At 41.5% G+C, this 23,091-nt stretch overlaps 1 protein-coding gene across 5 annotated transcripts in view; it reads right to left on the bottom strand.

Moving 5' to 3' along the window:
- Nucleotides 1–23,091, bottom strand: part of nckipsd (NCK interacting protein with SH3 domain) — a 179,350-nt gene that overhangs the window by 103,752 nt on the left and 52,507 nt on the right. For 2 of the 5 annotated variants that reach the window (XM_078543874.1, XM_078543875.1), the window contains 3 exons: nt 21,689–21,937; nt 21,204–21,352; nt 18,243–21,114 (listed from right to left, as the gene is read on the bottom strand). The exons of the other annotated variants lie outside the window; for them this stretch is intronic. In XM_078543874.1, coding sequence (XP_078400000.1) covers nt 20,901–21,114; nt 21,204–21,352; nt 21,689–21,937 — 612 coding nt within the window. In that variant the 3' untranslated portion in view covers nt 18,243–20,900. Of the gene's footprint in view, nt 1–18,242; nt 21,115–21,203; nt 21,353–21,688; nt 21,938–23,091 lie in introns of those variants that run through there. 5 annotated transcript variants of the gene reach the window in all.

Here is a 23,091-nt window from a genome sequence, read left to right as displayed (position 1 = left end):
ATAGTTTGCTCAGTGCTTTTTCTCTAGTGATGGTGACTGTCTGAGTTCCTCCTTCTCTATACCTTCTGCACTACCTGTTACTATTGGGGTGGTACTAGTATCCTCCACTGTGAAAATGGAGGCAAAATATTGATTAAGCGTCTCTGCCATTTTTGCGTTCCCCACTATTAACTCCCCAGTCTCATCCTCCAAGGGACCAACATTCACTTTAGCTACTTTCTTTCCTTTTGTATACTTGTAGAAGCTTTTGCTATCAGTTTTTACATTTTGCGCTAGTTTTCTTTCATAATTTACCTTTGCTCTTATTATATTTTTAGTAACCCTTTGTTGATCTTTAAAAGTTTCCCAATCTTCTAGCCTGCCACTGACCTTTGCAATTTGGTATGCCTTAGTTTTTGCCTTTGTTATCTTTAATTTCCTTGCTTAGCCATGGATGCTTTTTCTCCCTCTTACCATCTTTCTTCCTCTTTGGAATATATTTTACTTGGGAGGAATTGAATATCTCCTTAAATATCTGTCACTGTTCATCAACTGTCCTAGCTTGTAGTCTTCCTGCACAGTCCATTAGAGCCAAATCTACCCTCATGCCTATGTAGTTATCTTTGTTTAACTTCAGAACACTCGTGTGGGACTCAGGTTTCTCGCTCTCAAACTGAACTTGAAATTCTATCATGCTATGATCACTCTTCCCTAGAGGACCCTTTACTATGAGACCATTAATTAATCCCATCTCATCAACAAAACCAAATCCAGAATAGCCTGCTCCCTGGTTGGTTCTACAACATATTACTCCATGAAACAATCTCTAATACACTCTATGAACTCTCCCTTGAGGTTAGCCCTGCCAATTTGATTAGTCCAGTCTATATGCATATTAAAATCACCAATGATTATTGCCGTGCCTTTCTTACATGCTCCCAGTATTTCTTGGTTTATACTGTGCCCTACTGCTGAACTACTGTTTGGGGACCTATAGATTACTCCCACCTAGGGACTTCTTTCCCTTGCTATTTCTTATTTCTACCCAAATTGATTCTACATCTTGCTCTCCAGTGTCTATGTCATTCCTCACTATAGCAGTGATCTCTTCCTTTACTAACAAAGCTACACCCCCTCCTTTTCCTTCCTGCCTATCCTTCTGAAACACTGAGTACCCTTGGATATTCAACTCCCAAACCTGTTCTCCCTGTAACCACATCTCAGTAATTGCCACCAAATCATACCTATCATTTAACAAGTGTCTTAAAGGAGGAAAGCAAGATATGAACAAAGATAGGTTTAAGGAGGTTATTCCAGAACTTCGGGCTTAGGCAACTGAAGGCACAGACAACAATGTGGGACAATTAAAATCAGGAAGTTTAAGAGGCCAGAATTAGATGAAGGCAGATAACTTAATGGGTTCTGGAGTTGGAGGAGATTACAAAGATAGAGACCAAAGAGAGATCTAAAGATAAGGATGGGAATTTGAAAAATTGCTTGACCAGGAACAATGCAAGTGAGCGAGCGCTGGGATGATAGGTGAATGGGGCATTAAGACAAGGGAAGCAAGATTTTGGCTGACTGAGAGTTTACAGAGGGTAGAATGTAGGAGGTCAGCCAGTTCATTGGAATAGTCAAGTCTAGAAGTAACACAGGTATGAATGAGGATTTCAGTAGATGAGCTAAGGCAGGAAGGCAGTCAGGCAATGTTATGGAGGTGCAAACTAGTGGATCTTAGCGATGGCGCTAACGTGTGCTTGGGCTCTCAGCTAGGGTTGAATGTGGCACCAAGTTTGTGAACAATTTGGCTCAGCCTCAGACTGTTGCCAGGGAGAGGGAATGGAGTCACTAGCTGGGCAATATAGTGTTTGGAGCAGGGATGGAAAACAATGGCTTCAATCTTCCCAATATTTGATCAGAGGAAATTTCTGCACATCCAGTACTGGATGTCAGATATGCAGTCTGTTAATTTAGCAACAGTGGGGAAATTGAGAGAGGTGGTGGTGATGTGTTGTCAACATTGTGAAAACTAATGCTGGGCTTTCAGATTATGTCACTGAGTGGCAGCATGCACATGCGAAATAGGAGGGGACCAAGGATAGATCCTTGAGGGACATCAGGGTTAAGGTGTGGGAGCAGTATGGTTGGAATGCGCTTGGTGGAAGACAAAATTGGGCTTGGGTGCAATACTCAGTGTGAAAGTGGTCTTCTAAAGCTTGTCCTGATTCTCAGAGGAGGAATGATTGCTTGGGTAATTACCAAAAGGCACTCAATTCCTCAATTCAACAGCCATGAAAAAATATGCACATTCAAGAGCCAGAAGTAGCAGCAAGAAAAAAAAATGGGAGGCACAGTCTATTATACTATATTGCCCTTACATGGGACCTCAATTTGAACTCAAACAAGCTAATGACAAAACTTCACAAAACAAGACATTCACCTGACTTGTCCTCATATCTTAGACAGGTAATCTCTGCATTGTTACCTGAATCCAAATCAAACTGGCATAGGGACAAGCAGGTTAGAAGATTAAATGTGTAGCTGAAGGAGTGGGGTGGGAGGCAGGGATTTTGATCTGAGAGGCACCCGCGCCAGTACTGGAGAAGAGGAAGCTGTTCCATTGGGATGCTGTCCACTTAAACCAGACTAGTGTCATATTGAATTGAATCGAATTGAAGGCAGTGTATAAGGCTTTAAACTAGAAAGAGAGGGGTGGGAGGATTCAGGAAAGACTAAGTTCAAAGGCAATAAGAGCAATCCAGAAACAAAATATTGCAGATTCTGGAAATCTGAAATAGAAATGGAAAATGCTGGAAATACTCAGCAAGTCGCCTAACATCTGCAGCTACAAAAACAGAGTTAACATTTCAGGTCAATGACCTTTCATGAGAGCAATGTCGAGGCTGTAGAGCAAAAAATTGACTTAGGAGAAAGATAAGCAAAGTGGATCAGGAAGGGACAGGAAGCTTACAGGTAATGGGGCATGAGTGACTTGGGTGATATCAGGGAAAAATATCAAAAGTTAAATATAAAGGCACAATATTTGAATGCATGATAGTTCGGTATAAAGGCCATCACAGTGACATGGTTGCAGAGTGACAAAAGGTTTGGAACTAAATATTTCAGGATACTTGACTTTTTGAAAATGGCACAATGGAAAAGGAAGGAGAGTTCACCTGATAAAGGATGGGATAAAGACAGTAGAGAGAAAGGATCTTAGCTTGGAAAAAAACAATGTCAAATCAGTTTGGGTGGAACGAAAAAACATGGGCAGAAATAATGATGGGAGTAGTTTACAGGCACAACAACAGTGGTTTCAGTGTCAGGCGGAGTATAAATCAGGAAATTAGAAGTACGCATAACAAGGGATATTACATTAATCATAATCTTTATGTAGACTGAACAAACCAAATTTGTAGTAATAATGTGAAAGGAGATCTCATGAAATACATCCAAAACAGTTTTCCAGATCAACATGTCAAGGAGTTAACTAGGGAACAGGGTATTTTAGATTTAGTATTGTGAAATGAGGCTGGTTAAATTAATAACCTTGTGGTAAAGGAGCCTCTGGGGAATCATAAATGATCATAAGATGATAGTTTTATATTGACAAATTTATTTCTGAGGATATAACTAGTAAGGTGAACCCAATGATGTAGAGTATTTAGATTTTCAGAAAGAATTCAATAAGATTCTGCACAAAAGGCTATTACACATAATTAGGGCTCAAGGGGTTGGGATAATATATAAGTATGGATTGGGGATTGGTTAATGGACAAAAAACAGTAGGAATAAAAAGGCCATTTTTGTGTGTTGGCAGGTCCTAACTAGCGGGGTACCATAAAGACCAGTGCTTGGCCCTTAGCTATTTACAGTGTGGTTGGGGTGGCAGGAGGGCAGTTGGGTGGGGGGGGGGGGGGGGGGGTGCGTGGTGATGTGTTATATAAAGTTAAGTAGGGAAGTAAATTTGAGCAGAGGCTAAGAGGCTGCAAAAGGATTTAAACGGATCACATGCCTGGGTAAGAATGTGGTAGATAAAATATAATATGGAGAAATGTCAAATTATTGCTTTTCTACTTTTCTTACCAAAATAAAAATATTCTTTAAATGGTGAGACTGGGAAATGTTGGTATTCAGAGGGATCTGGGTGTTTCCTACACAAAGTGCAGAAATTAAACATGCAGGTACAGCTATTAGGAAAGCAAATAATGTACAAGTCTTTATTACAATGGCATTGGAGCGTAAGAGTAAAACATGCTACAGCAGTTATATAAGGTCCTGGTGAGGTCAAACCGGGAGCAGTGTGTGTAGGTTCCCTTCCTAAGAACATACTAGCCGTTGAGGGAGGACAAGAGATTACCAGACTGATTCAGATTCTTCAGATGAGGGGGTTGTCCTTTGAGGAGAATCTAAATAGACTAGCCATATATTTCTCTGGAATATAGAAGAATGACAGGTGACCTAATTGAAACATGTAAAACTCTTAGTGAGCTTGAAAGGGTAGATTCTAGGAAGATGTTTCCCCTGGTTGGGGAGCCTAGTACTAGGCGTCATAGTCTCAAGAATACAAAGTCAGCCATTTAGAACTGAGGCACAAAGATATTTCTTCATCCAAGGGCTTGTGAATCTTTGGAATTTTTTACTCTCATTAACACCTATGGACCCCCATCAAAATTGGGAGGGCTGTCCTCTAGACTAGTCAAGCAGCAGCCTGACATAGTCACACTTCCTGAATCATACCTCACAGCCAAAGTCTCAGACACCATCATCACCATCTATGGGGTGTGCCCTGCCCCACCAGCAGGACAGATCCATCAGTGATTGCAACACAGTGTTATACAATCAGGAGGGAGTGGCCCTGGAAGTCCTCAACATTGACCTGATGCAGTGGGGACTGGAGTCAAACATGGGCAAGGAAACTTCCTAATTATGACTTACTGCCCTTTCTCAGCTGATGAAGCAGTACTCCTCCATATTGAACACCACTTGGGTGAAGTACAGAATGTATTCTGGTTGGGGGATTTCAACATCCATCACCAAGAGTGACTTGGTAGTACCACTACTGACTGAACTGGCTGAGTCCTGAAAGACATATTGGCCAGACCGGGCCTGTGGCAGGTGTTGAGGGAAGCAACAAGAAGGAAAAACTTCATCCTCACCAATCTACCTGTTGCAGATGCATCTGCCCATGACAGTATTGGTTAAGAGTGGCCACCGCACAGTCGTTGTGAAGACAAAGTTCCATAAGACCATAAGACATAGGAGCAGAAATTAGGCCAATCGGCCCATCGAGTCTGCTCTGCCATTCAATCATGGCTGATAAGTTTCTCAACCCCATTCTCCCGCCTTCTCCCCGTAACCTTTGATCCCCTTACCAATCAAGAACCTATCTATCTCGGTCTTAAATACACTCAATGACCTGGCCTCCACAGCCTTCTGTGGCAATGAATTCCATAGATTCATCACTCTCTGGCTAAAGTTTCTCCTCATCTCTGTTCTAAAAGGTCTTCCCTTTACTCTGAGGCTGTGCCCTCGGGTCCTCGTCTCTCCTACTAATGGAAACATCTTCCCCACGTCCACTCTATCCAGGCCTTTCAGTATTCTGTAAGTTTCAATCAGATCCCCCCATATCCTTCTAAACTCCATCGAGTATAGACCCAGAGTCCTCAAACGTTCCTCATATGTTAAGCCTTTCATTCCTGGGATCGTTCTCGTGAACCTCCTCTGGACCCTCTCCAAGGCCAGCACATCCTTCCTGAGACACGGGGCCCAAAATTGCTAACAATAATCAAAATGTGGTCTGACCAGAGCATTATAAAGCCTCAGCAGCACATCCCTGCTTTTATATTCTAGTCGTCTCGAAATAAATGCCAACGTTGCATTTGCCTTCTTAACTACCGACTCAACCTGCAAATTAACCTTAAGAGAATCCTGGACTAGGACTCCCAAGTCCCTTTGCACTCCAGATTTCATATTGAGTACACTCTCCACGTTTTTGTGGCACTACCACCGTGCTAAATGGGATAGATTTAGAACATATCTAGCAGCTCAAAACTGGGCATCCATGAGGCGCTGTGGGCCATCAACAGCAGCAGAATTGTACTCAACCACAATCGGTAACCACAAGACCCAGCATATCCCCCACTCTACCATTACCATCAAGCTGGGGATCAACCCCAATTTAATGAAGAGTGCAGGATGACATGCCAGCAGCAGCACCAGGCATACCTAAAAATGAGGTGCCAACCTGGTGAAGCTACAGGACTAAACGCATGCTAAACAGTGGAAGCAGCAAGCAATAGACAGAACTAAGCGAACCCACAGCCAATGGGCCAGATCAAAGCTCTGTAATCCAGCCACATCCAATCGTGAATGGTGGTGGACAATTAAACATCTAACCAGAGGAGAAGGCGGTTCCACAAATATCCCCATCCTCAATGATGGAAGAGCCCAGCACATCAGTGCAAAAGACAAGGCTGAAGCAGTTGCTACAATCTTCAGCAAGAAGTGCCAAGTGGATGATCCATCTCGGTCTCCTCCCGAGGTCCCCAGCACCACAGATGCCAGTCTTCAGTCAAATCGATTCACTCCACATGATATCAAGAAAATAACTGAAGGCACTGAATACTGCAAAGGCTATGGACCCTGACAACACCTCAGCAACAGTACTAAAGACATATGCTCCAGAATTTGCGGCACCCCTAGCCAAGCTGTTCCAGTGCAGCTACAACACTGGCATCTACCCATAATGTGAAAAATTGCCCAGGTATATTCTGCCCATTAAAAGCAGGTCAAATCCAATCCGGCAGTTACTGCACCATCAGTTTACTCAATCATCAGATGGTGGTATCAACACTGCTATCAAGCAGCACTTACACAGCAATAAACTGCTCAGCAATGCTCAGTTTGGGTTCTGAAAGGGCCACTTGGCTCTTGACCTTAATCCAAACATGGACAAAAGAGCTGAACTCAAGAAGGGAGGTGAGAGTAACAGCCCATGACATCAAGGCAGCATTTGACAGAGTGCCAAGCAGCAAAGTTGAAGTCAATGGGAATCAGGGGGAAAACTTTCCACTGGTTGAAATCATACCTAGCACAAAGGAAGATGGTTGTAGTCATTGGAGGTCAATGATCTGCCTAAGGGCGCGCTGCAAGAGCTCCACAGGGTAGGCCCACCGTTTCAGCTGCTTCATCAATGACCTTCTTTCCATCATGAGGTCAGAAGTGGGGATGTTCGCTGACGATTGCACAATGTTCAGCACCATTTGCACCATAGTGAAGCAGTCCATGTTCAAATGCAGCAAGACCTGGACAACATTTCAGCTTGGGCTGACAAATTGCAAATAACATTGTTGCCACACAAGTGCTAGGCAATGACCACCTCCAACAAGAGAGATTCCAACCATCGCCCCTTGACATTCAATGGCATTACCATCACTGAATCCCCCACTATCAATATCCTGGAGGTTACCACTGACCAGAAACTGAACTGGACTAGCCAGATAAATAATGTGGCTACAAGAGCAGGCCAGAGGCTGGGAATTCTGTGGCAAGTAACTCACCTTCTGACTCCCCGAACCCTGTCTGCCATCTAAAAGCACAAGTCAGGAATCTGGTGGAATACTCTCCACTTGCCGAGATGAGTGCATCTCCAATACAACACAAGAAGCTCAACACAATCCAGGACAACAAAAAAAAACTGCGGATGCTGGAAATCCAAAACAAAAACAGAAATACCTGGAAAAACTCAGCAGGTCTGGCAGCATCGGCGGAGAAGAACAAAGTTGACATTTCGAGTCCTCATGACCCTTCAACAGAACAATCCAGGACAAAACAGCCCTCTTGATTGGCACCCTATCCAGTACCTTCTACCACAGTGGCAGCAGTGTGTACTAAGTACAAGATGCACTGCAGCAACTCACCAAGTCTCTTTCATCAGCACCTTCCAACCAGCGACCGGTACCATCTAGAGGGACAAGGGCAGCAGATAGATGAGAACACCACCGCCTGGAAGTTCCCCTCCAAGCCACTCACCATCCTGACTTGGAAATATATCACCGTTCTTTCACTGTTGCTCGGTCAAAATCCTGGAGCTCCCTCCCTAACAGCACTGAGTGTACCTACACCACATGGACTGCAGTGGTTCAAAAAGACTGTTCACCAACACTTTGCTGGCCTGGCCAGTGATGCCCACACCCCATGAAAGAATTTTTTTAAAAGTCAAAAGTAGCATTGAGAGAGGCTTGTGCACCGATTAGTATCACACCTCAACCCAACACTGGTGCATATTTTCATTAAGTCAGTGGGTAAAAAGAGCACAAAAAATGTGCTTTATTGGAAAGTTTAAGAATTGAAGCTTATATTTCAAAGTCAAGTTAGGGCACCTATTTTTCCTGTTGCCTCTGCACTTTTCAGAAGGGCGACTGAACACAGTCCCACCTGCAATCTACATCACTATTAAGGAAATAAAGGACTTTGATGGGACAACATTTATACCTTAAGCAAATAGCAGCTTTACCCTCACCAGTTTCAGATTAGTGGTATGCTTTACAAGAGGCTTGTTGTCAAGTCTTGTTCACTAGTTGTCTCAGCTTCGACAATTCTACCATTACACTTCTTTCACTGCTCCAATACACATCGCAAAGTCTAGAGGCTTATTCTAAGTCATTGCTATTAAATGGTTGGCCACTTAATATTGACATTCATGCTACTTTTTGGCTATTCCTTTTCAAGGTGGTTAAATGTACAAATCCAAAGATCACTTTTTAAGTTGTTTGCCACTTAGCTTTATGAAAACACCACTGTCTACCTCACCGTTGAAATGCACTGAGCAGCTTGAAGTTTGTTGTATTTGCACATTGGATGCAAACAACTTGCCACAGAAAGTTATATCTTGCCCATTCAGTCTAAGTACTCTTTTAATAATGTGATGAGTGCTAGTTGACTGGCACTGTAAATTATTACAAGCTGGAGCCTCGTTCCTTCAGGTTTTAATTGGAGCTTTTTTTAAATTTAAGTCTTTTATTTCTATTTTCCTTTCTCTTTTTCTCTCTTGCTGTTGATCTAATCTTTCTCTCTCTCTCTATTTCTCTTTGTATTCCAGATTTGAAATTTAATTGACCTGTTCCAATTTACACTTCCTTCTCAGTCTTTGCAGTGTTAATTGCACAATCCTTTAATCTGCTAAAAGAGATACATGATCGCTTATCGTGTTCATTCAGCTCTCAAGTACCCAATTTTTCCCACTGCGACATCAGCACACACTTTCAGATAACAAAAAATAAAAAATACCTGGAAAAACTCAGCAGGTCTGGCAGCATCAGCGGAGAAGAGTACGGTTGACGTTTCGAGTCCTCGTGAACAGAAGGGTCATGAGGACTCGAAACGACAACTGTACTCTTCTCCGCTGATGCTGCCAGGCCTGCTGAGTTTTTCCAGGTATTTTTTATTTTTTGTTTTGGATTTCCAGCATCCGCAGTTTTTTGTTTTTATCACACTTTCAGATACTTGGCATGCAAAAAAAGTAAAATGTGCAGGGGCAAGTCGAACGAACAGCAAACCCCATTAGATGCCCAGCCACAGCAAATTATGTACCCATTCATCTACCAGACTGCCCCTTAAATGGCCTAACTAGAGTGTGACCTGGAAACTAACATCTGTTCAAACGAGCAAGCTTGTTTTACCCTTCATGACCAGTGTTAATCGTGAAATGTGCAAAGATCACTACCACATTGCCTAAATTCCAAATGCGCAAAATTTCCCCACTTCCATCCCAGAAAGGCACATCATGCACAAGTGACTTAAACATCTTTATCCCTCAACCTCCTGCCTCAAAGACTGTCACACATTCTGAAGAAAATTGCAGGCAGTTTAAAAAATTCTACCTTCCACAAAACAAATGTATTTGTTGCTATCTCCAAACTTACATCCAAATTCAGCAAGTTCCAGCAAATATTATTGGGCATAATTAATGAGTTGGGGCAGTTTAGCAGTTTGAGTTGAGGTAGTTTAGTAATTTGAGTTGAGGTGGGCTGAGTCAAGTTAGTTATAACCTTTAGAGAGATAGATTAAGTCAATTTAGCTTTCACGTTGGGAGAAACTACAGAAAGGTAACTACAAAATAACAGTTTACAGCATCAGCTATGACCTTTGTTTTTCGTTCAAGGAACCTGTTTTCAAGTCTATATTACTGCTAAGTTCCCATCCCTCAGCTTAGCTGTGACAATGGGGCCAAATGAATTTATTCTGTAGTCATCTGCATCCCTTTCTGTGACAAGTTACTCCTAGCAATAGTCTACCCAGGGCTCCCTGTTTTTCTGGGGTTCTTGTTCCACGTATCTCTGAAGGGCATCAAAGATTCTAATTATTTTGGTTCTTGAAACATGTCCAAACCATTAGTCATCTTTCCTGGATCTTCTGTATAAGTGTTTCTCCCAGTCTAAAACAAGTTCTTAGATCGTTCTTGATTCTTTGCATACTGGAGGCTTCCAGTCTTTCGTGTAACCAACTCATCCCTGCAGTTAGTATCTTTTACTCATCAACCTCTCTCATGTGCTAGTACTCAGGTCTGTGTAATATAAGGATAATTGTATATCTGATCAAAAATCTTATTTCTTCGCAAACTGCATGTCTTGGAAATCCAATTTCCAATTGTTTGTTTTTGGCAGACTCTTATAATCCACAATAAATTTCTTTCCTGCATTACAACAGTGACACATTTCAAAAAAGTACTTCATTGGCTGATAAGTACTTTGGGCTAGTGTTCTGAAAGCCACCACAGAAACCCAAGATGTCTCCATATGACAATGGAACTCACCGTGTAAAACTGTGAGCTTGTAATTTCACTATTTGATCATTGTGTGGTGCTAGATTATCCTTTCCCCACAACTCACTCTGCATGCTCTCTGAAAATTCTGCCCTTCAGTAACTGAAACTTTTACTATCCAAAGTACGGGCTTAAAACAAAAAAAAACCTTTTAAAACAAAAGACAAATTTATCATATGAACTGCCTTTTGTGTGCGACCAAAAGCCTGAGCCTGTAGTCAATATTTTTTCCTCCAGAGTTATGACACTGAACTGCATCTGGATTGTACAATCTGAGCAAGTGCAGTGTAACTCAGCTTCCCAGAATACACTGTCACCAGTGAGCTGGACTAAGTGAATAATATTCTTTAGCAACTCATACTCAGTCCTTAAATAATTTTTACGAAAAGCAAGAGAACATTCAAAGTTTTATTCAGAAAGAATAAATTGATTTTAAGTGCACTGATTACTCTTTAGATTTTGTTGTGTGCCTTATAAACTTCAGCAAATGTATTATGGGTGGGGCGGGGAGGATACATACACATCCAGAAACAATCACCAACACTAAACACAAGGCTTATAGACATCCCTCAGAAAGTCACTTGCCTCAGGCTATTATTTATTTTCACAATACACTGAATTCTGAAGCTAACCGATTACCTTGCCTGTGTTTTGTAGACAGTTAAAAAGGGTAAATGGTCCAATTGCTTGCATCTGTGAACTGAGTTTCAAATTGCTTAGAGATAGAAATGGGTGCACATGAAAAAGCAGATAGTATATGCCCTCATTCTCTTTTCTTATATTGAGCTTCAAAATCAAACGAAGCCTGTAATGGAAAGTCAGGAAACAGATGAGTGGAGGAGTCTCTGATTTCTCACTACTAATCTTTGTGAGGAGCAAAAAATGGAAGTGATAGGGAACGTAGGGTTAAGAGGAGCAAGGCAAACAGGTGGCTAGGGAGGGCCTGTAACCAGTAAAAACCACTCAGCTTTTGTGGAGGGGGAGGGGGGAATCTCATCACCTGCAGGTACAGGCAGCAACACAATGGGATCGGGGGGATTTGCTGGTGATTTATGTTTGATGGGAGAAGAGGGGAGAAAGAAAGAGGATTCAGCTGTCTTTTGATTCTTAGTGTTGCGCTGTGGGCCAGGGCATGCACCACAGGTGAAGGGACAGCCACTTGCGGTGTGGGGGTGGGGGGGGCGGGCACAGCTTGCTGTTTCACTCAATGTTCATGTTTAGTAAGGAGCCCCTCTGATTAAAATTCAGCCAAGGGAGAAATCACCACTAAAGCTTCCTGCTGTTAAGGGGACAACAGAATGCTCCTTCAGCCACTATCTATCACTGTGTCGGAGAGTGGTTTGACAAGAGGGATTGAGCTGGATAGTGTGAGAGGTTTGTTCTGTAATCCAACTGCACTCAGAAATGTCAATCTTTTTAGGGTTTTGTTTCTGGCTCTCACTGCCAGCACACACTTTTTCCTTCATGTTTTACTGGTTTTCTTCATGAAGTTAGCAATAGTTAGTAACAACCATAGCATTTTCTTCCCTTCACTGTTCACTTCTGGCTTCCCAAAAGGCACTGTAGAGTCAGTCGATGTTCTTCCTCTGTATGCAGTTAACATTTATACCAATCTGTGTGGTGCTGGAGGGGGCATCGATCCTCCCAACTTTTTTTAAAAGTAACTCCTTCTAAGTGGCCACTATGTTTAGGAAGCTAATAGCACTGCTGTCTAAACTCCTCACTAATCCATTTGGGACTTTCAGATGCTTAATTTTTTTAATAAAGGCTGCATGACTCAGCTTTTTAAAAAAAAATCCATTTGTTCTTGGCACATGGAATTTGCAGTGTAGAATTTATTGTCCATATATTGTCCAAAGTTGGTTTTCTGAATACAATGTCAGATTTTCAGGTTTATTTAACTCAGTTTCATCGCTTGCCATGAAAGGATTTGATCTCAACTTTCATGCTAGCCCTGCATTATAACCACTAAGCGCCATTGTTTGGTTAGTGCAGTTTGAAAACTAATCACTACAGGTGCAGAACTGTTAGAATTTGGTGCCACGTACTAATGTTAATATGTAATATTGATTAAAAGAATTATATTCACATGCATTTTCTACATAAAAAGCTTTATCTTTTTGTCATACATTTGTACCAGCTTTTCTATTATAAATTCGTGGAAAAGAATCTGGTCACTGTCTAATTACAGGCTCTGTTCACCAGACAGAACTACATTTTAACAACAACTTTTATTATGTTAAAGATGCTATCTAAATATATGTCCCATGGCACTTCACAGGAGTATTATAAAGCCATGTATGACACCAAGCCTCACAAGGAGATATTAGGTCAAAGCAAAATACTGCGGATGCTGGAAATCTGAAACAAAAACACCTGGAAAAACTCAGCAGATATGACAGCATCTGCGGAGAGGAATACAGTTAACGTTTCGAGTCCATATGACTCTTTATCAGAATTAAGGAAATATAGAAATGAGGTGAAATATAAGCTGGTTGAGGGGGGTGGGACAGGTAGAGCTGGATAGAAGGCCAGTGATAGGTGGAGGCAAAGAAGAGATTGCCAAAGATGTCAGAGACAAAAGGATAAAGGAGTGTTGATGGTGGTGATAATAGCTAAGGAATGTGCTAATGGTGACATTAAGGGTAGAAAGCAGGATGAGAAAGTGACAGATAGCCCTAGTGGAGGTGGGGGGGGAAGGGATCGAAATGTGCTAAAAGGTGGAGATAAAACAATGGATGGAAATAAAATTTAAAAGTAATGGAAATAGGTGGGAAAAGAAAAATATGTTTAAAAAATTATAAATTATTGGAAAAGGGGGGGATCGGAAAAGGGGTGGGGATGGAGGAGAGAGTTCATGATCTGAAGTTGTTGAACTCAATATTCAGTCCGGAAGGCTGTGAATGCCTAATCAGAAGATGAGGTGCTGTTCCTCCAGTTTGCATTGAGCTTCACTGGAACAATGCAGCAGGCCAAGGACAGACATGTGGGCATGAGTGCAGGGTGGTGTGTTGAAATGGCAAGCGACATGGAGGTCTTGGTCATGCTTGCGGACAGACCGAAGGTGTTCCGTAAAGCGGTCACCCAGTCTGCGTTTGGTCTCTCCAATGTAGAGGAGACCGAATTGGGAGCAGCGAATGCAGTAGACTAAATTCAGGGAAGTGCAAGTGAAGTGCTGCTTCACTTGAAAGGAGTGTTTGGGCCCTTGGACGGTGAGGAAGGGGGAAAGTAAAGGGGCAGGTGTTGCACCTTCTGCGGTTGCATGGGAAGGTGCCGTGGGAGGGGGTTGAGGTGTAGGGGGTGATGGAGGAGTGGACCAGGGTGTCCCGGAGGGAACGATCCCTGCGGAATGCCACCAGGGGGGGTGAAGGGAAGATGTGTTTGGTGGTGGCATCATGCTGGAGTTGGCAGAAATGGCGGAGGATGATCCTTTGAATGCAGAGGCTGGTGGGGTGATAAGTGAGGACAAGGGGGACCCTATCATGGTTCTGGGAGGGAGAGGAAGGTGTGAGGGCGGATGCGCGGGAGATGGGGCGGACACGGTTGAGGGCCCTCTCAACCACCGTGGATGGAAAACCTCGGTTAAGGAAGAAGGATAACATGTCAGAGGGACCGTTTTGGAAAGTGGCATCATCAAAACAGATGCGACGAAGGCGAAGGAACTGAGAGAATGGGATGGAGTCCTTACAGGAAGTGGGGTGTGAGGAGCTGTGGGTAGGTGTGGGAGTCGGTAGGCTTGTAATGAATACTGGTGGACAGTCTATCACCAGAAATTGAGACAGACAGGTCACGGAAGGGAAGGGAAGTGTAAGTGATGGACCATGTGAAAATGATGGAGGGATGGAAATTGGAAGCAAAGTTAATAAATTTTTCCAGGTCTAGACGAGAGCATGAAGCGGCACCGAAGCAGTCATTGATGTACTGGAGAGAGAGTTGTGGGAGGGGGCCTGAGTAGGACTGGAGCAAGGAATGTTCCACATACCCCATAAAGAGACAGGCATAACTGGGGCCCATGCGGGTACCCATAGCCACACCTTTTATTTGGAGGGAGTGAGATGAGTTTGAGGAGAAATTGTTCAGTGAGAGAACACGTTCAGCTAGATGGAGGAGAGTAGTGGTGGATGGGGATTGTTCGGATATTAGGTCACTTGATCAAAAGCTTGCTTTTAAACAACGTCTTCAAGGAGGAAAGTGAGGCAGAGAGGTGTGGGGGGGTAGGGTGGTGTGGTAATCCAGAGTTTATGGCTTAAACAACTGAAGGCACAGCCACAAATGGTGCAGTCATTAGAGTCAGGGATGCACAAGACTCCAGGATTAGAGCAAATATCTTGGAGTGCTGTGGGGCTGGAAGAGATTACATAAGAAATATAGGACTTAGGAGCAGTAGGCCATTCAGCCCGTTCCACCATTCAATTAGATTATGGCTGATCTGGTTGTGGTCTGAACTCCACTTTGCCAGAGATATAGAGGGGTGCAGCCACAGGGCGAGTTGAAAATAAGGAAGAGAATTTCAAAATCAAAACATTGCTTGACCAGGAGCCAATGTAGGTCAGAAAACACAGGGGTGAATGGGACTTGGTGCATAGGGAGCAGAGTTTTGGATGACCTCAAGTTTAGAGGATGTCATGTGGACGACAACCAGGAGTGCATTGAAATAGTCGAATCCAAAGCTAACAAAGGCGTAAATGAGGGTTTCAGAAGCAAATGAGCTGAGACAGGGGCGGAATTGGATGATGTTACGGAAGTGGAAATAGGCAGCCTTAGTGATGACATGAACAGGAGAGTTGGAAGCTCATTTCAGTTTTAAATGTGACACTGAGGTTGCAAACAGACTGGCTTTGTCTCACACTGTTGCTAAGAAGAGGGATGGAGTCAGTAGCCAGGGAACTGAGTTTGGAACGAGGACAATAAACAACAGTTTCAGTCTTCCTGATACTTAGATGGGAGAAATTTCTGCTCATCCAGTGCTCCATGTCAGATAAGCAGTCTGTTAAGTTAGCAACAATGGAGTCATCGAGAGGTGGTGTTGGTGGGGGGTGTACAGCTTGATTTCAGCAGCAAACAAATGAAAAACTAATGCTGTGCCTTCGGATGATATCATTAAGGGGCAGCATGCAGATGGGAAATAGGAGGGGGCTATGGGTAGATCCTTGGGGCCCAGAGGTAATGGGGCAGGAGGAGGAAGAGAAGTCATTGCAAGTGATTCTCTGGCTGCGATTAGACAGATAAGAATGGAACCACATGAGAGCAGTGCCACCCAGCTAGATGACAGTGGAGAGGCATTGGAGGAAGATGGTGTGGTCGACTGTGTCAAAGGCTGGAGACAGGTCTAGAAGGAAGAGGTGAGAAAGTTTACCTTTGGCACAGCCACAGAGAACGTAATTTGTGACTTTGATAAGAGCTGTTGTTTCGTTACTGTGGCAGGGACAGAAACTTGATTGGAGGCATTCAAACATGGGAATTCCATCAAAGGTGGGACCAGATTTGGGAGATGACAAAACTTGCAAGGACACTGGAGAGGAAAGGGAGATTGAAGACAGGAGGGTAATTTGCAAGGATTCAAGGGTTGATTTTTTGAGAAAAGTCCTGACAGTAGATTTAAAGAAGAACAACAGCTGGAGACACAGAACCCTACAAACCACCCAATATTTTCTCAAAATCCTTTGGGACTCCACCATTTCAAAGCTGCAAAAAGCTACTCAATATGTTTTAACACCATCATACAATCATTCCATCATAATGGCAGGAAATGTTTGAGGCTGTATACAAGAATCCTTCCTCTTCCTTACTATTCCAAACCCTGGTGATTCATGGCTACTGACAATGTTGAAACAACTAACTGAACTTCACACTACAGAAATATACATTAACAAAATCCAGCTCACGCGTACATTTAAGGAGTAAAATGCTACAAAGGACTAAAGGATAATTTCCAAAAAGTCAGAACCAGTTCATAAAGAGTTTTTTTCTCCCAAATCAGTTTACACATGAGAGCAGACATGTCAAATAAATCATTCTGCAAAAACACTTAATGCGCCATATGTAATAAATTCATTCACACAGGTTTCCTTGAAACTAGGCTATGAATTCCAACACATTCCAGTGAGGAATTTCAACAGAGTCAATTAGGATGCACCAGTGTCAGTGTCAATCTGTGCATGTCACACTTGGAGACTGGGACTCCTAAAAGACATTAGCCAAGCTCCTACTTTGAACTTTAGTGGTTTTTATTTTAACATTGCTCATAACCATTGCTCTCCCAACCACTGTGCCCTATTTTTCTCACATTGCAGCCACACTAAACATCATCAGTGTTTCTACACTCCAAAATACCCATGAGCAACACCATGCAGGATTAGCTAATTTCCCAAATACAAACCTGTTCAAACAGCTCATGAACCATAGAAAAGTTACAGCACAGAAGGAGGCCATTCGGCCCATCTTGTCCATGCCAGCCCGAGGACACCCAGGTGCCCTTTCTAATCCCACCTTCCTGCACCTGGCCCATAGCCGTGCAGCTTACAGCACTTAAGGTGCAGATCCAGGTACTTTTTAAAAGAGTTTAGAGTTTCTGCCTCTACCACCAACTTGGGCAGCGAATTCCAGACGCCCACTACCCTCTGTGTAGAAAAGTTCTTCCTCATGTCCATGAATCCATGAATCACGTATTACTCATGAATCCTCCATTTTAGGAGACAGAATGAACCTTGATATTAGCTAACATTACCATTCTCATTATATTCTGATTTGAGCCTCAACTTTATTAAATTACACAAAAAGTGTTTTAAAATCTTATAACTTTAAATCAATGCATCAAATTCATCAGTTCTTTCTGAACCCATACACTATGGGTAACATGTACAAAGAAATTACATGTACATATTCTTACCAGATATTAATCCCAATGTTTCAACCATCATATTTAACAATGTTAAAAAGGTCTACACTATTGAAGTTCTTACAAAGACTACGAAACTATTTAGGAAGATTTAAAGTAGTTAATTACTGAGCTAAGGAAGGATATATCAGGCAAACAGGCAGAATGCCTCTCTAACTGTTTAAAAGTGCTCATGTACTGCCTACAAATGAACATTTAAAACCTAGCAGTCATCTTCATACTTTTCATTGATTTGAATTGCCTCAATAAGTACATCACATTCTTCTCCTGATGAAAAACGTTCTACAGGAGCCAGTTATATAGTTTTACAATTGAGAAATAGGAGATGGACTGCAGTTTCTGCACAGCTGCCTGCCTCATGATGGCCTAACCAGAAGATTTTTTTTTTTTTATTTACACAAAGTGCACAAAAGTGAACTCAGATTACTGATAGCGCATCATAGTACTTCAAGCCAAGTTAGAATCATAGAGCCATAATGGCTTGTATGAAAATACACAAATCTTGTGTGTGCAGCTTGAATTCATCACATTCAAAAGGAATTCCTTTAACAAACTGATAACATCTTTATTTTCTTTAGACCAACAGCAGCCTGTATACAGTACAAAAACGCAATACAATCAATTCAAGTGAAGCACAGCCACATACCTGGTCCAAGTGTAATTCTGATCCAAGCACAGAATTCTAAACGCATTAAATCACTTTCCATCTCCCAAATAAACAGAATACCAATTCCAAGCATAAATTTTTAAATGCATCATCCTGGTCAAAGCATAATATTTCCTCAATTATATCCGTTTTCAGTGCTCAGCACACTGTATACTGTCAATCCATTTCCAATTTTCACCTAAACACAACAACAAGTTAGTAATTCAATGAAAACCACGTTAGCACCTTCTTGAATAAAGTTCTTTTGTTAATTAAGTGTGAATGTGAGATGGTGAGATTAATATTAAATGCACAATGAATGAATGAATGGCCTGTGGTAAAAATACTACAAATGGATCATGCAGTCTATAGAAATCTTGTTACATTAATTTTTGGCAAACTAGTGTTAAGACTATCTGTATATTTTTAAAGTGACACTGAACATAGGCAATGAACTAAAATTTACACAACCAGAATTGACTTAACTAAGCAGCATCAGAAAATAATGGACACATTTACTACCAAACCCAATGTGCTATACCAATTTATATTAAGCAGGCCAAATCGGTAGTTTAAGAATAGGCACAGGAAAAGCAAAATAAAAATTAAGTGGGATGAGGATATGCAAAAACAAGCATCAGTCTGGTCATTTCACAAGTAAAAGTGCAACACTAAATAAGATGCATGACCACAAACGGGATTAAATAATTAAAAACAGTGCATGAAAAAAATAAGTTTCATTAAAGCACAAAAACACAACCACGCATACATGGACAACTATCAAAAACTCTATCAACACAATTACTGGAGTAAAGGGAGGACGCCCAGGTGTACACTGACTTGGTAAAACAATAATGAACAGCGGCACAGAATGCTTTACTATCTGTGAACACAACTTGAAAGCACGCAAGAGTGCCCTTTGAAATCCAAGTGAAGCTCATACACTACTGAGCTTCTATGTAAGCTGGAAGAACCATACACTTTTTACTTTATGTTCAGAAATAGACTCTTCATGGATCTCAGCGGCTGTGTAGCTCAGTGAGTCAGCTGCTTGCATGTGGAGCAGCACATGGATCTTAAACTATTCACAATTCCTCTCTCCCCAAAATCCTGTGCTCTTATGCTATAATCACCATGGTGCCTCATCACTACAATGTGGTGAATGTGAACACCACAGCAGCAAAGATTTCAACATAAGTAAACAGCTCCACACAATGATTATCAGGCTGCATTCAGATGATCAGCAGAGGCAAAGTGAAAGGGATGGTACGCAATTAGGAACTATTTGCACTCAAATTCTGAAACTCTCCCAAGTTAGCAGAGTAGCCAAGATCAAACAAATGTAACTCGTATAAATTAAAATGAAATGGGTAAATGATGAATAAGTAGTTTGCTGTGCAGGTTACAAGCCGGTTAAACCATTGAAGGGTAGGGTAGTAAATGGGCCCCTGTCAACACAGTAAATTACAGCTCCAGCATTATTCTAGGACGGATGTAGGCCCCACCTAGGGATGTTTGTTTCTTATATGCTTCTTTGAGATATGAGACTTGTACTGTACTACAAATAATAAAGTACAGAGGGTTTTTTTATACTGATCTATGCACGCAAGACATCTGAACATTCATAAAAGTGAAACCTTTTGTAAAAAGTGTTTTTTTTTAAAAAATGTTGCCGATGCCAATGGCATTGACAGCTCAGATAAAAGCCCGAGCTTCCTCTTTCTGCATTACATAATGGAATGAGGAGCTCTGGAACTCCCTGAAGTAGTATACAGCTGCCTCATCAAAAAACAAAACTAAATACAAGCCTTTGATATTTTTTAAAATCATATTAACTGCTACATTTTAAAATATCACTCAAATGGAATAATCCAATATGAAATTTCACTCTTTGCAAAAACCCCAATACTTTGCATTATCATTTTAGGAAGCACAGGACCCAAACACTGATCTTGACTTTGAAACTCCCGAATACTTTAATGCACTATTAAAACACATTAGCTTTCCAGAGATTTAGAATGTAATTCTACAGGCTGCTGCTTCATATCTAACTTGTATCCAAGTATCACTGCACTAATCCCACAAACCACAGCAGCTGAAATACACCTTGAACTTATTACCTCCAATCATTTTAGACAGTCAATGACTGTTTCAGCATCTAAGAAAGCTAGTGAGTGTCAAGGTTTTTTTTTATTAAAAAGGTACCAAATGCCAGAGTCATGATAATCCAGCTGTATTTAAACTAATGTATAAAAATCCCATTTTGTTAATTCTTTATTGTATGGTAGACATGCTATGATGTGGAAGCATGTTGTGTTGGGTTATCAATCGGCAATAAAGGAACAGTATACAGAATACTGGGAGATGCCTTTTATTTTAGGCAATGTAATGTAATGTAAGGCAAATGTAATGTAATGTAAGGCAATGTACATTTCTTTGTAATACAATTACAAACAACATAGCACCAACAGAGAATCACGAGTTAACAAAGAAATCGGATTTCCCCCTTTCTGTCATGCATGTCCAAAGACACTAGTCAGCAGCAATCATTTTTATTCTGAGTCAGACAAAGGATCTACATCTGATTCAGTTGAATCAGATTCAGTTTTCGATTCTTCCCCTCTCCTCCATTCCTTGAGGAGAAGCCTCCACTGTTCAGCTTGTAGCCATGCAGCATAGGCTGCATCTAAATAATCCTGTCTGTCTTCAGGCTTTTCCAAGCACAGCCTGAGCAACTGATCGAGTTGGTCTGAAGTAAGCCGATTCCTGCAGGAGAAATTAAGTAAGAAAAAAATCGTTCAACTGATAATAAACTATATAAGAAAACTGCTGGCCAGTACTCAACCTGATTGTACCTGTATTTGTTTTTTATCAAGTTCACAGATGTAAATCCTATATCAGGTTCAGCAGTTGATGCAGACATCACCACACAAACCTCAGATAGTATCGAGAAGTTTGGATATTCTTTTCTCCACATATCAGAGTGTGCCAGGTCAATGCAAACCTGTGGGGAGGGGGGAGGTAAGGAGTGGGTGGAGAAGAAGAAAGAAAAACGACATTCACTCTTGCTCTCAATATACAAATATCTTGCATTTGGAAGTAGCATTCAAGTGACTTGTCACTTTCATGCAAAATGAACTTGCATTTCTATATTAAAGATATGATTCATTTCAAAATACACACTGTACCGGGTTTCACAGTAGCAGGTTTATTTTTCTTCAGTTCTTTCCACACTTCACAATATTTAGCATGCAATATTCATAACATTAATGTATACAATATAGAGTAAATACAAGTCGTTAATCTAGAAAATGCAACGATATTCTAAAACACTGCTTACTTCATCCAAACTCTCTCCTTTTCTGGATGCAATTAAGTATTTCATCTGATCCCACTCAGCAACTAAATCTTTTCCATCATTAGAAAGGAGGTCTGAGAAATGATTCTGGAGAGCTGCTGCTTCACTATTTCCATATTGAGCTAGTTTCTCAGGGTCAGACGGAATCCTATCTGGATCTAGGATACGGAAAGCTCTGATGATTGCATTATCAGGGAATCTCTCCTTCAGACTGTCAACAATATTCTTCACCTAATAAAAATAAAACAAGCGATTGTCAAGGAAAGTTAAGCAGGGCTGTTTTATAATAAAACATTATCTCCATTAGCCCATTTTTGCCAATGATCAGTTGTTACTCCATGTCTAACCAGAGAACCTGACACACACAGTAAAAGAAAACAGCACTCCATAACATACTAATGCTGAGTAATAGAGTCACAAACTCCACTGATAAAAGTAGTAAGGAAGTTCACCAGTAGTTAAAATTCAAGTTAGTAACTATTACTTTAGTAAGAACAGGAATAAATGGGACATTTTCAAGTTGGCAGGCTGTAACTAGTGGAGTGGCACAAGGATCAATGCCAGGGTCTCAGCAATTACAATTTATATTAATGATTTAGATAAAGAGACAAACAGTACCTTTAATTGGCTAATGATACAAATCTAACTGGGAATGTAAACTGTGGAGGACACAAAAGAATATAGACAGGCTAAGTAAGTGGGCAACACAATGGCAGATGGAATACAATCTAGGGAAGTGAGAGATTATTCACTTTGGTGGTAAGAATAGGAAATCAGAATTTTTTTTTTCCCAAAAAGGGTTGAGACTTGTAAATGTTAAGGAGAGACTTGGGTGTACTCGCATAAGGAAAAGTTAGCATGCAGGTATAGCAAGCAATTAGGAGGGCAAATGGTATGTTGACCTGGAATACAAGAATGAGGAAGATTTGCTACAGCTGTATAGGACTTTGGCGAGACCATACCTGGAGTACCACATGCAGTTTTGTCCTCCAAATCTAAGGAAGGATATGCATGCCTTGGAGGCAATAAAGTAAGATTCACAAGATTGCTTGTGGGATCAGTGGGTTGGCCTATGATGAGAGGCTGAGTAAACTGGGCCTATACTCTCTGGAGCATAGAAGGATGTGAGATGATATAGTTGAAACACACAAGACTCTGAAGGGGCTTGACAGGGTAGACGCAGAGATTGTTTCCCCTGGCTGGGAAATTTAAAACATGTGGACACAGTCTTAGGATAAGGGGTTGGTCATTTAGGGCTGAGATGAGGAAAATTAATTCCTTCAAAGGGTTGTGAACCTCTGGGATTCCCTAATCCAGAGGGTTGTGGATACTCAGCCATTGAGTATATTTAAGGGCAAGATAAGGCAGATATTTGCTCTCTCAGG

The sequence above is a fragment of the Cetorhinus maximus genome, chromosome 6 (assembly GCF_964194155.1).
Source record: "Cetorhinus maximus chromosome 6, sCetMax3.hap1.1, whole genome shotgun sequence".
Lineage (NCBI taxonomy): Eukaryota > Metazoa > Chordata > Chondrichthyes > Lamniformes > Cetorhinidae > Cetorhinus > Cetorhinus maximus.
The sequence above is the reverse complement of the archived record's forward strand: the minus strand, read 5'-3'. Positions and strand labels throughout refer to the sequence as shown.